The sequence below is a fragment of the Strix aluco genome, chromosome 1 (assembly GCF_031877795.1).
Source record: "Strix aluco isolate bStrAlu1 chromosome 1, bStrAlu1.hap1, whole genome shotgun sequence".
NCBI classification, from domain to species: domain Eukaryota; kingdom Metazoa; phylum Chordata; class Aves; order Strigiformes; family Strigidae; genus Strix; species Strix aluco.
Genome location: NC_133931.1, coordinates 38,555,926 through 38,571,249, shown reverse-complemented (window position 1 = coordinate 38,571,249; position 15,324 = coordinate 38,555,926). Strand labels below are relative to the sequence as shown.

The 15,324-nt window shown below is 36.6% G+C and overlaps 1 protein-coding gene across 5 annotated transcripts in view; it reads right to left on the bottom strand.

Annotated features, from left to right (window-relative positions):
* Nucleotides 1-444: 444 nt before the first annotated feature.
* The window catches only part of PDE7A (phosphodiesterase 7A), an 80,147-nt gene continuing 65,267 nt past the window's right edge, over nucleotides 445-15,324 (bottom strand). For 4 of the 5 annotated variants that reach the window (XM_074818187.1, XM_074818205.1, XM_074818196.1 and 1 more), the window contains 9 exons: nucleotides 14,749-14,812; nucleotides 12,401-12,496; nucleotides 9,192-9,292; nucleotides 7,195-7,326; nucleotides 6,771-6,862; nucleotides 5,985-6,129; nucleotides 5,024-5,120; nucleotides 3,914-3,994; nucleotides 445-2,561 (listed from right to left, as the gene is read on the bottom strand). In XM_074818187.1, coding sequence (XP_074674288.1) covers nucleotides 2,350-2,561; nucleotides 3,914-3,994; nucleotides 5,024-5,120; nucleotides 5,985-6,129; nucleotides 6,771-6,862; nucleotides 7,195-7,326; nucleotides 9,192-9,292; nucleotides 12,401-12,496; nucleotides 14,749-14,812 — 1,020 coding nt within the window. In that variant the 3' untranslated portion in view covers nucleotides 445-2,349. Of the gene's footprint in view, nucleotides 2,562-3,913; nucleotides 3,995-5,019; nucleotides 5,121-5,984; nucleotides 6,130-6,770; nucleotides 6,863-7,194; nucleotides 7,327-9,191; nucleotides 9,293-12,400; nucleotides 12,497-14,748; nucleotides 14,813-15,324 lie in introns of all 5 variants that reach the window. The other variant, XR_012622455.1, reaches the window with a different exon arrangement.

Below are 15,324 nucleotides of genomic sequence, written 5' to 3'. Positions count from 1 at the left end.
CATTGCTGTTGAAGGCCTGTCTTTAAACCAAGTCCCATTTTGAAAAAAATGTGAGTCACAGAAGACATCATCAGATACTGATTTTAGTGGTTGGTTTGAAAACAGCTGCAGGCTTGGCGTATGTTTTATTCAAAAACGTCAGAGAGGAATCAGTGCTTTTCCACACTTAACCCTACAAATCTGCACAGGCTGTAAGGAAGCTTAGCTGCAGTCTCTCTGTAGTGAGTTACTCACACCCAGATGTTACCTGTTTGTTCTGACAGTTCCCAACACCACTGGCAACTATCACCCTTTCAAAGACAACCTGTTTGAATAAGGCTTTTCTGTTACTGCAAGTTATAACCAAAGCTCATTATCCCATTTGATCCTTCTCTGTTGAAGTCAGACAACAGCAAGAACTTGCACTGACAGCAAAGGAAGGAAGTTCACGCAGGTTCAAAAACATGGTTTCATTACAAATTTATTTTTTTAAACATGGCCACCTTGAGATTAATGATACTACTTCAGGGAACATGAAAGAATAATAAACAACTTAATTTTAGAAGGGAAACAATCTGATAAGTCAGGATTTGCTGTTCAAACAGTAAAAGGCCAAGCTCCAAGAGGCAATAAATTTTGGCATGAGGACTAGTATTTTCAAATCCAAAAGTTGGCTTATTTTACAGTGGGAGCTGACTGCAACCTTAGCTACCTTTCCATAATGCTGGACTCGGTCGTAACTTAAATGTACAGGAGCGTAATGTGAAAAGATTTTTTTTATTAATTAAAAGTTAACAGCAACAGGCACATATTAAAATGAATATGGCAAAGCCTTTACAAATGGCTTTACGCTGAAGCTCTCTCCCAAAAATGGCTGTTGCAACAAACTGTAAACAGAATTAATAAACAGTCTTTTACAATAATAACAGGGAAATACAAATGAACTAAAAGAAAGCACCAGTTTCTCAAACTAGATTACAGTTGTGCTTACTGTACTTAAAACAATGTAAAACAAATTACAAAAATGGAATGTTTTAAGTTTAAAATTAGTCCTTTAATTTTGTCCTAAAAAACATTTTCTCCTTTTCCCATCAAAAACCCATTAGTGGGTAAGGTTTCAGTAGAGGGAGGAATACGTAAACAATGCACTTTTTTTAATTATTATTTTTCAAATCAAAAACAAATTTGGTCACTTAGCTTTGTGCATAGTTTAAGGCATCTGTAGCAATTTGTTACAGTTTCCTCCCCATTGTGGCTGTTCATGAAATTGTCACATTCTGAAAGAATAAATTAAAAAAAAAAAAAATGTTGCCGTTCAAACCCTTCCCGGTACCCTCCCGCCCTCCCCCGTCCCAAACATACTCACACACCCACACATACACACACGCTGCAGCGAAAGGGGCATTTGTACCCTTGTTCTGAAGGACACGCTTCCCATCCCACTTTATTTCAGATTGGCAAATACCCTGAGCTGATTATGGTGTTTAGACATTCCACCTTGTTCTTGCATGTGCAGTTCAAGTGTACAATAGTGAAAACAACATGCGATGTTTCCACTGCAGAATCGCAATGCAGTTCAGACGCTTCCCCCCCACCCCCACCCCCCCTTCCCTTCCCGAATTCAGAAGTGTTTTCCGCCGTTAAAAAATTGCATTCCCATATAGCACTGGAGTAAAGCTTGGCTGTGCTCTATGATGAATGCTCAGTTCCCAGTGCACAAACAAAATTATGGCAAATGGGAGGCTTTTCTGGCATCCAAAGAAACAAGAGCTGCAGTCTCGGATTTGATCTTTTTCTTTAAAAAAAGCAAAAAAACCAAGTTAGTGGTTCCTTCACAGCCATGCGCAAAGGTAAGTCTAGAACCGATAGTTTCAGAGTACATTTGTAAACATCAAGTCTTGCCAGAGGCAGCAGAGGATGGGCACTTCACATTTCCGTATTAAAACAGGGACTGAGTGGAAGGTATGCTTTGAAACATATTGATGCAAGTCTTGCTAAATTCCAAGAAAGTGGAACAATCCATCTCAAGTCTTAGATTTGAAGACCGTATTCCAAATTTCACAAAAAAACCAAAGCCATGTGGCACAATGAAGCGTTCGTACTCTTCCTTCAAGGCTCAGTCACTGCTGTGCTTTGCATATTCAAGGTTCCGAACAAAAACCAACTGAGGCGTATGCATATTGCTCTATGTTCAGATCTTGCAGTTTAAAAAAATTCTGGTTCAAATGGTCTGTGTCAAAGGAAAACTTGGAAATAAATAATGCTGGCATCATTTTACCGTGTCACCAAAACCTTGGGCTGGCAAGTATCTCCTTTAATCCAACCGTGCAGATACCAAGAGAAGAGGCAGTTTTGTCATGAAGATTGAGGTCAGGACAATCGAGGTTCCTGAGGTAATATGTCTGAGTCCATTTCCTCAAAAGCGGGGTCAACATCGTCACCACTGCCGGACTGTTCCCTCTGCACTCCCTTCCAGCTAGCCTTGTTCAGTCCCAGGTGGCCAAGCATCGTCTGCGACAGCCTGGTGTTTGAGAACCGGGCCCATTCCCCAAACAGTGGTTCCACTAAGTAGGTCATAAAACCTTCGAAAACAAGCAAGCAAACATATTCAAGTCAAAAAAACAGGGAAAAACACACACCCTCAAATATTTTAAATAAAATTTAGTAGCAAAAAACAAACAGTGCGTCCGACTACTCTTCTCCAATGTGCATCTAAAAATTCCTTTCAATATTTAGGGCATCTTTACAAAATAATCTCTCAAAATGTAAAAGATTTTATTCATCAGTCAAAAGAAAAACGTTATATTGCATTAAAAATTAACCTCCTTTCTTTCACAACGATGACCAAATAAAGGAAAATATGGGAGGAAATGGGGGGGGGGGGGGGGGAGGCTGCAATCTAAACATCAGCAACTAACTCACGCTAATTAATTTAGGAAACCTGAATTTCTGAAAAAAGATTTTCTAACAAATTACCCCATAGACAGTCTGAACTGTATTAAATGGGGGTAAAACAAAGAAGATACTCTTGTCACAATATTAAGCTGACTAAAAATACTTAAAAATAGAAATTACAGGAATTTTTAAACAAAAAGGCCACAAAACATCACACATACGTTTATATACGTTCGCATGTATGTGCACGTGCACTTATTTATAGTGTCTATTTCTATGAACCAAAAATTCAGTGGTAAGACGACCAAAATGGAATCTGTCAATTACAGAAATGTACAATTTCTAACATTCTAAATTAAAAGAGTACAGCTGATTCAACAGATCAGCTTTTGCCTCTAATTTAAAGCACTAATTCATACTGTGCGTGTGGTTAAATTTATTCTTTTCTTTACTATGTTTTTAACAGTCCCATTCGATCTACACAAGCAACTTTATGAAAAGTAACTATGAAAAGTCATTTTACTATTTTAAATCCAACTCAAGTTAGCAAAAAGAATTAATAGCTGTTTACCACTCTCCACCAAATCTCTGCCCACCACCCTTCTTAAGGCTGCACTTGAAAGGAATGCTAACATTCCAAAAAGCCAAACCCAGCAAGCTGGAACCCTACTGTGGCAACCTTGCTGTGAAAGGCAACCCAAGACTGCAGGGGCAAGGGGAATCAACACTCCTCTTCCCAAACTGGACATTTCAGATGAAGGAAGTTCTGGGCAGCAGCAGTCAGCTGCTTCCCACATAGTACTTGCTCTGTGAGGTAACAGGGGGCTTCAGTCTCCAAGACCGTCAGTGAAGCACTTTTTTGTAAACCCTCAATTCAAGGGTGAAATGTTATATAGCAGATTGAAAAAAATTGCTCTTTGTAACAAAGTGCTGCCACACACACACAGCAGGTGCGACCTCTAGAAAATGTATCTAAAAGGTACTTTTTTCAAATTGCATCCTGAAAGAAATCTACTAAAATAAACTGAACTGCAGTTACCAATCTGGATGTTGGCAATAGTTTCCGTCTGTCGGTCACAAAGTGGGCTCACACCCAAGTGATATTTTTTTTCAATATCTCCTACAGAAACAAAAGTATAATACAACTATTAAGTCATCAAGTCCAGACCCAAATGGAGTCATCAAACACTCAGAGGTGAGTTGTGCAAGTTGCATAACAAGGGTGGTGATTTTACAGCTGGCTGAATGCATTTACTTCCCTCCCCCATCTCCCAAAAAAACCCAAGTAGGTCTGTCAGTGGAACTAACAGTGCTTTGTATTTTTCAAAGAATAATCAAAGAAAAAGAATCAAATCACAGGTTTCCTGAAGGATTAACATACTTCCTTGCAAAACCTCCTAGACTGCCACAGAAATGGCAAATTAAGATCCCCACTTTGTAATATGGAAGAGAATCGCTTAGCCTTCAGAAATTTCTCACTAAAGGCAATTTGTTGTTCTGCTTCCCCAGCACCTTTATCTAAGAATAAGTGCCACATGATTAGCACCAAATAGAGCAGTCAGTTCCCAATTTATCATATCCATGCACAAATTAGCAGGTCTCAAGTCAGCTAAACTAGCCTTAAGAAAGGAGAATCACACTTTATTATTTTAAAAATGTAATAATAATGGAGAAAATTCACTCCATTTGTCAATTAAAAGCTTTATTAACTGCTTACACAAGTAAGCAGCCTTAACTGCATGGTAAATAAAAATGTCCTCCCTAGCTCTCACCTGCTTACTAACAGGCCTCAAAGCCAAAGTTTAAATATTGAAGATACATGATGAATGTATTTCATAATTTACTGAAACCACTATGTAAATGTGAAGTGAGCATAATTATTCATCTGAAGCGCCTTTCAGGCTGAAGGATCTATTGCACCAGCCATTCTCGATTCAGATTCTAAGCAGAATTCTTCACTGGGTTTTAGTAACACTGACCTTTTGCAAGAAGTACAACCCATGAAAATAAAAAAAATCCTGTACTGTACTGTAAATCTCTATTAATCCTAAATATGAATCCCTTTATTTGCAAGCAGCTATGACTCATGGTTGCTCTCTCCACAGTATAAATACATTATGTACCAACAGATACTTCTACTCTTACTTGCCTTGATGGAAGAACTCCTCTGTTACTTTTTCACTCCACTGCTTACTCAGCTCCCACGTCCGACATGGATTACAAATATCAGCGCACTTCAAAGCCATCTAGTAAGTTAACATACAGCATTAGATTACCTCTCCCTCCAACAGAAGCATCTGTAATTATTTATTTCCTGACAGCAGATTATTTAAAGTTTTGTGAATAACAAACCTACCTACCATTTATGCTTCTCTAAAGTTATGTTCTATAATCATATTTAAAAAACACTCAGGGAACTATCAGATCTCATGATCATCTCTGAGTAATATGGAAATTCAGTCAAGTCAAAGTATATTTCAGGGGCACTATATTTAGTACATTCACTAGTACAGGAGACAACAATAAATTCAGAAAAAGAAACATCAAAGCAAGCAAACTATTTTCCATTGCTGCCTCTGAAGGTCACATTTTTAAAAGTGGTTTGCACAGGACTGAACTTGCCTGTTTGTCCACTTTCTTTTATAGTCCACAATATGAACCCAATAATAAAAATTTCTATAAACCTAAAGAGACTCTCAAGGCTTTTGTTTTTAAAGCTTGCTAAACCTCTCTCTAGCACAGCTGCAAACTGATTCACAACAACAGTGCTTTCCTTTCCTGAAAAAGGTTCTGACAAAGCATTTCACAGTTCCAAGACTGCACTGGAGTCATCAGAAGCACTAAACCTTGTCTTGGAAACACAACTCTCCTTGGTTGAGCAGCCCTACGTTATCAGACTTACCAACACACCACATCACCTGGGAGAAGTGCTGGGAGCAGGGGGAGATTGAAGTGGAGGGAACAACCTTTTTGTAATGGAACAAAATGACTAAAAGATATTTCTACTTCATTTTGAAAGGAGGAGATACTTGGGAGTACTGTTTAGCATTTTAAGTAAATTATTTTTGACACTAAAGTGATGTTTTCAAAAATATTACCACAAAGATCACCTGTAAAATGAAGTGACGATGGTTCGCATTCTCTAAACATAGGTCTCCTCTATCCAAATGGGATCGAAACATGGACAGATACTCATTTTGCTGACTGATGTCTGTGGCAAGAATGAGATCACCTATCTGGCTTTCCATCAGCTGCCTGAAATTAGAGATACCAAACATTCAAAAAACAATTAAGAACAACAGCCATCACTAAATTGACACGTCTTTTTATCATCATATTCATTATTATACAAATCCAAGTCACAAGCATTTTCACTGAACTGTTTCTTTTTTTTTTTTTTTCCTTCTCTGAAAAATTCCTACAACATCCATAGAAGTATCAGGATGTTTCATTGGCAGCTTTCGGGAAGACTGAAACAGTTTTAGCTCCCCTCCACCCTCTCTTCCCCCACCCCCCCCTCCCCCCCCTTCAAAATGCACAAACTAATTGTTTAAAGCTTTTTTCTTGCTAAAGTAGGTGAAGAGGGTCTATTTTAAACTACAGTTGTGCTGGCAGAATGAGAAAAGGCTGCCAAGTTTAATCTGAACAGGTGCTTGACTATATGAATACACTTCTTCAGTGGGCTCACAGTACATGTTATTTTCCAAATATCACATTGCACCATGAACTGCTCTACTCCAAAGCATGGTATCCAGGAATTCTTAAAATAGATCATAATCTATGTTTTGTATTCAGAACTACCATGCAATAACATAGCTTGTTTTGCAAGGCTGTCTTTCTTCAGTGGCAGCTTGCTTACATCTTAAATTAATCTATACTATTTTGTATAAATGTACCTGTTTTCTAATGACATATGTGCAAATAAACCAGACTCTCTCAGCAACCCCACTGCTGATCTCCAGTGATGGTTCTCCAATACTGAGGTATTCTGCAAATGAAAAGGGTATTACAGGTTTCAGTGACTTTTTCTTAAACTGAAGAGCTATAGACTAAGAGAGGTACCACAGAGAGTTTTGTTGGGTTTTAGAGGTGGCGTTTTTCTTATATTTACTTTTTTTTTTTTTTTTTTAAAGGAGATTAAAATTCTCAAATCCTTAATACTTTGTTAACTTGCACATTTTTTTCATCCCAGTGGCATGGAAACAATGTCTGGATTCAGCCCTACCACTAGCTAAACACATCACAATTTAGATTCCTTTTCTGTACTCCTCAGGCATTCACCAAACCTGGTATTAACAAAAGAACCGATCTTGTCCTTACCTTATATAAAGTTGCTAAGTAATGGTTTGTTTTAATTAGGAAAGGTTGGTTAACACCTGGGTGATCCAAATCATGTGTGGCAGCTGCTATTAAACTAAGCAGAACATCCCATGGAGTTAAAGATTTGGAAAGCTGTAAGATAACAAATGTAATTGTTAGCAATGCAAGTGTGCCTTCAGAAAAAGGGTATGGGTGTCACATTTTTGCTTCTTTTTTAGTAATTAACAGGCCATAGGAACACAGAAAAAACTTCAATAATGTAAAACTAATATTCCACTGACTTTTCAGAGTCTTTCTCCCCCAAAAGCTATAAAACTTCAACAATGGTTTAAAGCATTATTCTTTCTAAAGGGGAAGGTTCAGTCTTAAAAAATACTGGCATACAAAATGCTACTTTCTGGCTGGTAATGAAGTACTATTTCTAACTAGATCCTGTAAAAGCAGCAAATTCTTAAAATTAGCTCTCCATCTCATTTACCAAGTCTGTCTGTATGTGTCAATTCTGCTTTAAATACAGAGTATATTTCAAAAAAAAAAAACAAACATTAAAACTTTTCATCTTAAAAGGAAGAAACTAATGCTCTGGAAGACTTTAGAAATCCATTCTCTACATTCTAACTCTCACGCAAAATTATTTCAAAAAGTCTACCAGGAGGAGAATCTGCCCAAAATAAATATTTTCAAGAAGTACGCGCATGTCAACTCAGCATGAAGCTGCACGGACTTATTTTCACTGCTCATAGCTGTTACTAATTCTGGTTGGGAGGTTTGTGAGTTAAACTCAGTAATAAAGTCTAGCTTGCACTAAAACAGAGAGGACAGTTCTGTCTGCACAAAAGTGAAATGCAGCAAACACCCTGTGAGGACAGAAGTTTATACTCCCTGTTGCATTAGCCATCTATCATGCCTCACATGTTTATAATGTACTTTGGTGCAATAGAACCAGTAGCTGTATATGTTACTAAAAATACAATGCCTATACTTGTATCTGAAGCATTACAAAACTTCCATCACGAGTATTAAATAAAAAATGCTCAGAGCTTCCAAACTGCATGCCATAAAAAAAGCTCATCATGCATCAGCTCTGATTTGGCTCACTGCACCAACAATTGATCTGAGAGCAGCACTGAGAAACGGAGTGGGAGGAGTGGGCAAAGAGCCTCTGGAAAACATCCATGGAGCCAGAACTTATTTGTTTTTACTTCAGAAGGAGAATAAAGAGCTATGCTGTTCAAGGGAATACCAGACTGGTGATAATCTGCATCAAGGTAGGTAACTTGTCTCACCTGGCTAGAAAGCACTACAGTTTTCAATTTAATACATTAATACAGGACTTAGTCCTGAAAATGTCTAAGACATCACTCACAGCAGACTGACAGCAGTCCACGTAGTAAGAAACACTCAATTAGCTCAGCTCTTTAAGGTCTGTCACACTGGGCTTTTTTTAGAAAGAAAGGCCAAAGAGAACTCCTGATGTCTTGCTTTAAGGTGCCTCTAGCAGCAACATGAACATTTCATGAACATTTCATGATGAGCAAAGCAAGGGTAATGGTAGTTTCTGGAGGAAAAAAAACCCACCCCAACCCCAAATGACAAATACACAGGTTTATTATTGCCAGCTCTGAGTCAGGCTGCAATTCTATGTAAATGTCTTGGGGCACTGTGCTATGTTAAACATCTGCAATCTTAATCAATTCCCTATTCTGGTTCAACACAAAGCCACACAGAAGACAATGCCAGCTCAGAAGAGGGAAAAAAAGAAAAGCGTACTGCTAAGTGTGAACCCACAGTCTCAGCAACATGGAGAGTAATTCCCTGCCTTTTTGTGTTCAAAGTCTTTTTGGTGGCTTTTTAGGTTTGTTTGCTTTTAATAAAAAGTGTGTGTGTACATATACACATATATGTATACATGTGCACACAATCCATTTATATGCACACACACAAATACATGTATTTCTGTATGTACATATGATGTGAAATTGAGAACACTCCCTTACCTTGGGCTCTTTTAAGTAACAGTGCATGGCCTGAGTCACATCAGCAGCATGAACTGCATTATGATAAGGGTTTTGACTGTGATAATCTTCTTGAACCATAACTGCAGGAAAACAACAAATATCCAAATTTAAATAAAATAGCAATTTTTTCAAGTACCATTTTATATGTCCTTGTTAGGCACAGAAATATGCAATATCACAAGTTACATACACATAAAAGTGTCAAACTCAATAAATCGTCAGCTGAACCACGACACAGATAAAAAAGATTTTTATGTGAAGAAACAGTATTTTCTAAAGGAAATCAACTACATGTAAAGTCATCTCAGAGCAAAAATTAAACAACTTGAAATCAATATATAATCTGAGATCCTCTGACTTTGAGAGCTTCCCAGGAAAGGCTCCCTTTGATAATCTAGCCTGCCTGAATGTTGCGGCAACCTGGAACACAAAATGAAGATGATACTATTTACTAAAGCATCAGGATGACTTCATATCATGCTTTGGAAACAGACAGGATCAGAGGAATTAGGCACTGTTTTCCTGTCATATGAAATTTTTTTCTTTCCCCTTCAAGAGAGTGGTCATGGAAAGCCAAAGCCACCTCTACACAGTTTAGGCATCTTCTCATACTTGTACTCAGACAAATTTAAGCCTATATGCAATTTAGAAAAGAATCTCATTTAGACGATGGCCTGACTAATCACTCCTAGATTTAATATTCCCTATTTAATTTCTTCCTTACTTTCCTCCATCTTCCTGGCTATCTTTAAACATTATAGGTAAACTACTTTAAAAGAACATTAGCTTGAGTACATAGAGTGAAAGAACTATAATGTTAAAAACCATGGAGGGGGAGAAGATCTGAAGCACAGCAATCAAACGATATTCTGAAGTTTTGCCTGATATGACATATTAGCTCTTTCAAGCTCAAATATTTTCCTGGCTAATTAGTCTGTCAGTCCCATTCGAACAAACATGCCCACAACCTCTTCTACTCGGGTTACAAACCAGTACCCTCCATGTAATTGTGACTGTAATGTTAAGAGTATTACTGCTACGGTATTTGTGAAAAGCTGTGGTTCATGAAAAGTCGAATATGGTAACCATCATGTAATCTCAATAGTACTCAATGCACAGCTGACACCTCATACAGAAAAATAACAAAAATAAGCATCTTCAGGCTCTATTAACCTGCAGGAGAACTCCCTTTCACCTATTCCTCACATCCAGTGCATGAATGAGGATGTCCTTGGCTTACTCCTCAATTTTTTGTGGCTTGTAGACTGGTCCAGCTACCTGAAGTCTACAATTTTCTTATTTAATAAAGCAGACCTAGGACAATATTTTGATCATAGTTTGCTAGAACTAGAATGGCACAACAACCCTATGTTTCCAGGAATGTAGTACTCTATTTTCTCTCCCCCTGTTCAGGTCTGGAATAAGAACTTGAAAACACACAGTAGGAGGAGACAGATCTTCAAGTAACCTTTGGAAATCACAGGAAGACTGTGTATGTGTATAAACAAACATATATATATACACACACATATGATGTGACATATATATATATACACACACAAAAAAAAAAATAAAATGCTGAGATCCTGCTGAGGACTAAAATCAGATTTCTCTCCTTAAGATTCTCAAATGAAAAGTGAGTTCTCAAATGAAGTGAAATTTGTGTGGCACTGTGGACCACTTGAGCTGTCCTAGTCTCCTGGAATTTGATCTTCAGATTTTTTTGGACTAGGGTATAAGAGGTAGAAAAAGAAAAGAATTAATTGGGTTCATGCTAAAAAGCTGTATTTGGAAGAAAGGTTCCTTGATTGGACAGATGGGCTAGGCCAGAGCTAAGAAGTGTTTTTCTTACTGCTATTAAGTAGAAGGTATTAATGAAAGGGGAAAGGTGGTGAATTTCAAAGCTAGAATAAAATTTTGTCTTCTTCCAAGTCTAATTTCACTTTTGACTTAACTTACGACTTTGAGTACTCATATGTAGTTAAGACTATTGTTATCTTTTGACAACCAGTTAACTAATCCAGTCATTCCTACCTGGCCTTTCATTTCAAGTACTGTCATTTGCTAAATCTCAACGAACCAGGAAATAAGCAAGATGAGAAAGACAAAACACACTCAGTTACAAATTGAGTAGCCTAAGACCAGATTTTTACATTTATTTTCTTTCCATTCCAATATATCAGTCCTCAAGGTCAGCTGATCTACCTTTTTGAAAATGGAAGGAATTGAATCCACTTTAGAACAACATGAAATGCAAGACAGAACTGGATTTTTTTAAAGCTGAAAGAGAACTAAATGATGAAGACAAAAACCTTCCCTTATTTGAAAGGGGAGAAAAGCTTTCCAAGTGTGATTTCTCCCCTGTTAGATGACAAGCTTTGTAACCACAAAATTGATTTCTGTGAAACTGTGAAAGCCTGCTAAAAGGGACCAGAAACTTGTTTCTCCTCAGTTAAAAAAAAGCATCCCACTCCACAAAATTAAATAAAAGGTACTGTCACAGAAGAACTGAGGGAAGTCTCACACCAGCATTGGTGTCTATGGGGATGCAGAGAGACAGCTCTTTCAGCTGTCAAGTGTAAGTACCACTTTGTTCGAATATTCTACATCGTATTTACAGTTCTTTCCATTGAAGCATTCCAGCGCCACGGGCCCAAACATTCAAGTAAAATTGTCTTGCGGTCTGTCTATGGAGAAATTATGCCCATGGTACAGTGCTTATTTGTAGGAGAGTTTGAGCCAGCAAGAGAGAGAACATCAAATTGGCACCATTAAATATGGCCAAGCTGGCATGTTCAATACAGTTAGGAAACTATATCATGAACTTCAGAAATTAAGATTAAAACAAAACTGAAAATCAAAACAAAGAAAGAAGCTGTCCAGTCTTTCCCAATAAAAATGTCACACAATGTCACACATATTCGTGATTATTTAGATTTAATAAATACAATACAGCATCTGCTACAAACTACTAACCTTGTTAATACTTGTTTGGATTTAACATGGAGATTTCTATACTCATAGAAACTTTGACAAATTGTCCCAATCAATACAATTTAAATCACTGCACAATCTGGACTGCATCAGTACCCTTCAAACCTTATTGCTAAACTATAACCAGCACTTCAGTTAAGATATAAAAATGCGGATAAACAGCAATATTCATCATAATAAAAAGCTGTATTTACCCAAAAATCTACGAAGTTTCATCGTATCTAACTGGAAGTGTTCAATTAGTCCATGAAGATTAAACAGATGAAAGGTTAAGCTGACTAGACTGTTTCCTAAAAATAAGATGAAAATACTAATTCATTGGAAGCCATGAAATCAGTGACTCTTTCATAAGAAATGTATTACTTCAAACAAATTGGTCACAAAAATTATACAAGCAAATTTCTCTACACCAATTTATGATAAATATTTAAATCTTACTGCATGACATCCTCTAGTAATCACCAGTGGTTTTGCATAATTATAATGAATTCACCAATTGTCCACTGTCAACTGACAGAATGAGAATGTTACTGAACATCAAAAAGCAATAGGTTTCGACATGCAAACCTGTTACAACAGTATTCAACTTTATAAATACCAAGATGAAACATATCACAGACATACAGCTTAAAACCAAACACAAAAATAATCAGGTAAAGAAAAAAGCTAACCAACACTACCTATTAGCATACATTGTACATATGCTATCTCTCATTTTCATCATGTATTTTGCTAAACTACTCTTTATTGCACCCGGAACTCAGGAAGCTTTAAATTTCTCTAGGAAATGTATTCCATTACAAGCTTACAATATACTTCACCTACTCATAGCTATAATATTACAATCACTTGGAGTGGTAAAACAAGTAAAACTGTAAGAGATAAGAAAAACAGCCTGCAAATGTTTACTTGCAATAGCTTGCCTGTTATTTACTCTGCAAACATGTAGCGGCAGATAACTCAGTTTTGGTATATTGACTCTAACAATCTTCATTTAGCAGGTATTAAAGAACCTAGCACAGACAGAAACTGAGGTACAAAAGGACAAAAACTTCTGCTAAATCTAGCTTATTGCTAGGCTTAATGTATTCACACGTGAATGCCACTTCCTCACAAGATACACAATTCTTTGAACAATATTTACTAACTTGTGTCTTACAGGCTCGTCCAGGGTAGCTCATCAAGCAGTTTTATATACACAGCATTCTCCCCTTACAAACTTTCGAGAACAAGACTGCATGTTCAAAACGTCCCCCTAAAATGACTAAGTTAGGATGCAAAATGGATGGTATAAGAAGGCTTCCACAGTAGAAGCTGTACTGGTAGTATCTAAACTGTATTTGAAAAAGCATATTTAAAATGTAGAAAGGGCCTCTTATACGAAGGATGACTTCAGATTACTCTCATCTGATAAAACCAATCCAAAACAAACTATGCTTACAAACAAGTTAACTTGCACAAATAGCTTTTTCTTGTTGTTATCTAAAGTTTATCATTATCTATATAAACATTCCATTTTTAAAAATCCTTGCTGTTTTCATCTTTTCTATCCATCTCTGTATTAAATCAAAACTGTGAGGATATTTCTTTTACACCAGATTAAGCCAAGCATCCCTTCAACAAAACGGGAGAGAAAATTATCTTTTGGCACCTCATTTCCTTTTCTGAACTTCACTTCTCTTTCTGCCAACTTTAAACACTCTGACTGCATCTCTGCCACCAAGTCCATTTGACTGATGTAAAACCCACAAGAGCTGCCCTCCATTCTCTTACCACACTGGCACAGATGTCACCATGATACCGGACTCACTCATCATCTTTCATTCTATTCAAAATTCAGCTTCCATTGTTGCAATTATAATACAAAACTTCACCCTACTCACTGCAGCAGCCCTCCCTTCTTTCCAGCACATTTACAAATCTCTTTTCTGTCTATCCATAACTTAAACAATACTTTGATATTTTTTTAAGCCAACTACTTCTGTAGTTCCTAACACTATTTGTAATGTGTGCACAAAACTAATCATAGTATTCTCTTCCTTTTTGTCTTTTGTGCAAACTTCTGTCTGCTTAATTCCTATTTCTCTAGGTATCCTATGTCATAATGCATTCATATCAACATGCCTTCTTATTGTAAAGTAAAAGAACTGTTCTATCTAACATTAAATTTATCAGAAAAATACTTGTTCAATATAAATGACCTTCTGGACACAACCATATAAATTACCAGCACTCTGTAATTAAAAAAAAAAGATTAAGTTAGCAAAATTATTTGTTAATTTATATCAAATTACTACTTTAAATTGCTAAGAGAGAACAGCAACCTACAAAGTACAAGGGCCTCTTCTACAAATCAAGGACAGTAACAGTATTTTAACAGTGACCAGGCAAACTAGGATTTAGATCAAACACTATTAAATCAAAAACTACTACTTGATGAAATCTGTGCTTTTCCAGCGAAAAAGCAATCACATACCACAAGAGCAATAGTTAAGTTATGCTAAGAGATAAAACACAAATGAAATAGCAAAAATAAACTCACCATTTGTCAGTCTATCAAAAAGAAAAATATCAAAATTCCAATTTCCAACCTTCTCCAGCATACACTGAAAGAAAACACATAAGCTGTCATTTTTTTTCTCAGTATATGCCTATCTTCCCATAGCCCAGACAAGTCTTTAAGATTTCAGAGACAGATACAAGTCTTAGGATTTCTACATACAAAAAACAGTATTAAAAGAAGAATTAAATTTGTCTGATAACAGAAAAACTTTAAAATACATGTCACAAATTTAAAAACTGAAAAAAATGAGAAGTGCCTTGACAGAACTGGTTGGAGATTTTCTCTTCATCCTTTAGTCAATTTCTTAAAAGAAATAATACACAATTTAAAACAATTCAGTTAAAACCAGAAACAGTATGACAGAACAGCTCTGTATTCAGACTTCTTCCACTTTAATTTTTGCAGTTAGCTAGTAAATTAATCTTTGTAGTCCTTTACCTTGTTTTCTCTCTTCCCCTTGTTTACAGAAGAGAAATAATATCTAGATGCTTTAGTAGACGTACAAGCCAAGCTTTTAATTTCTTTTTTAAGAAACTGGCTTTTGACTTTGCACCT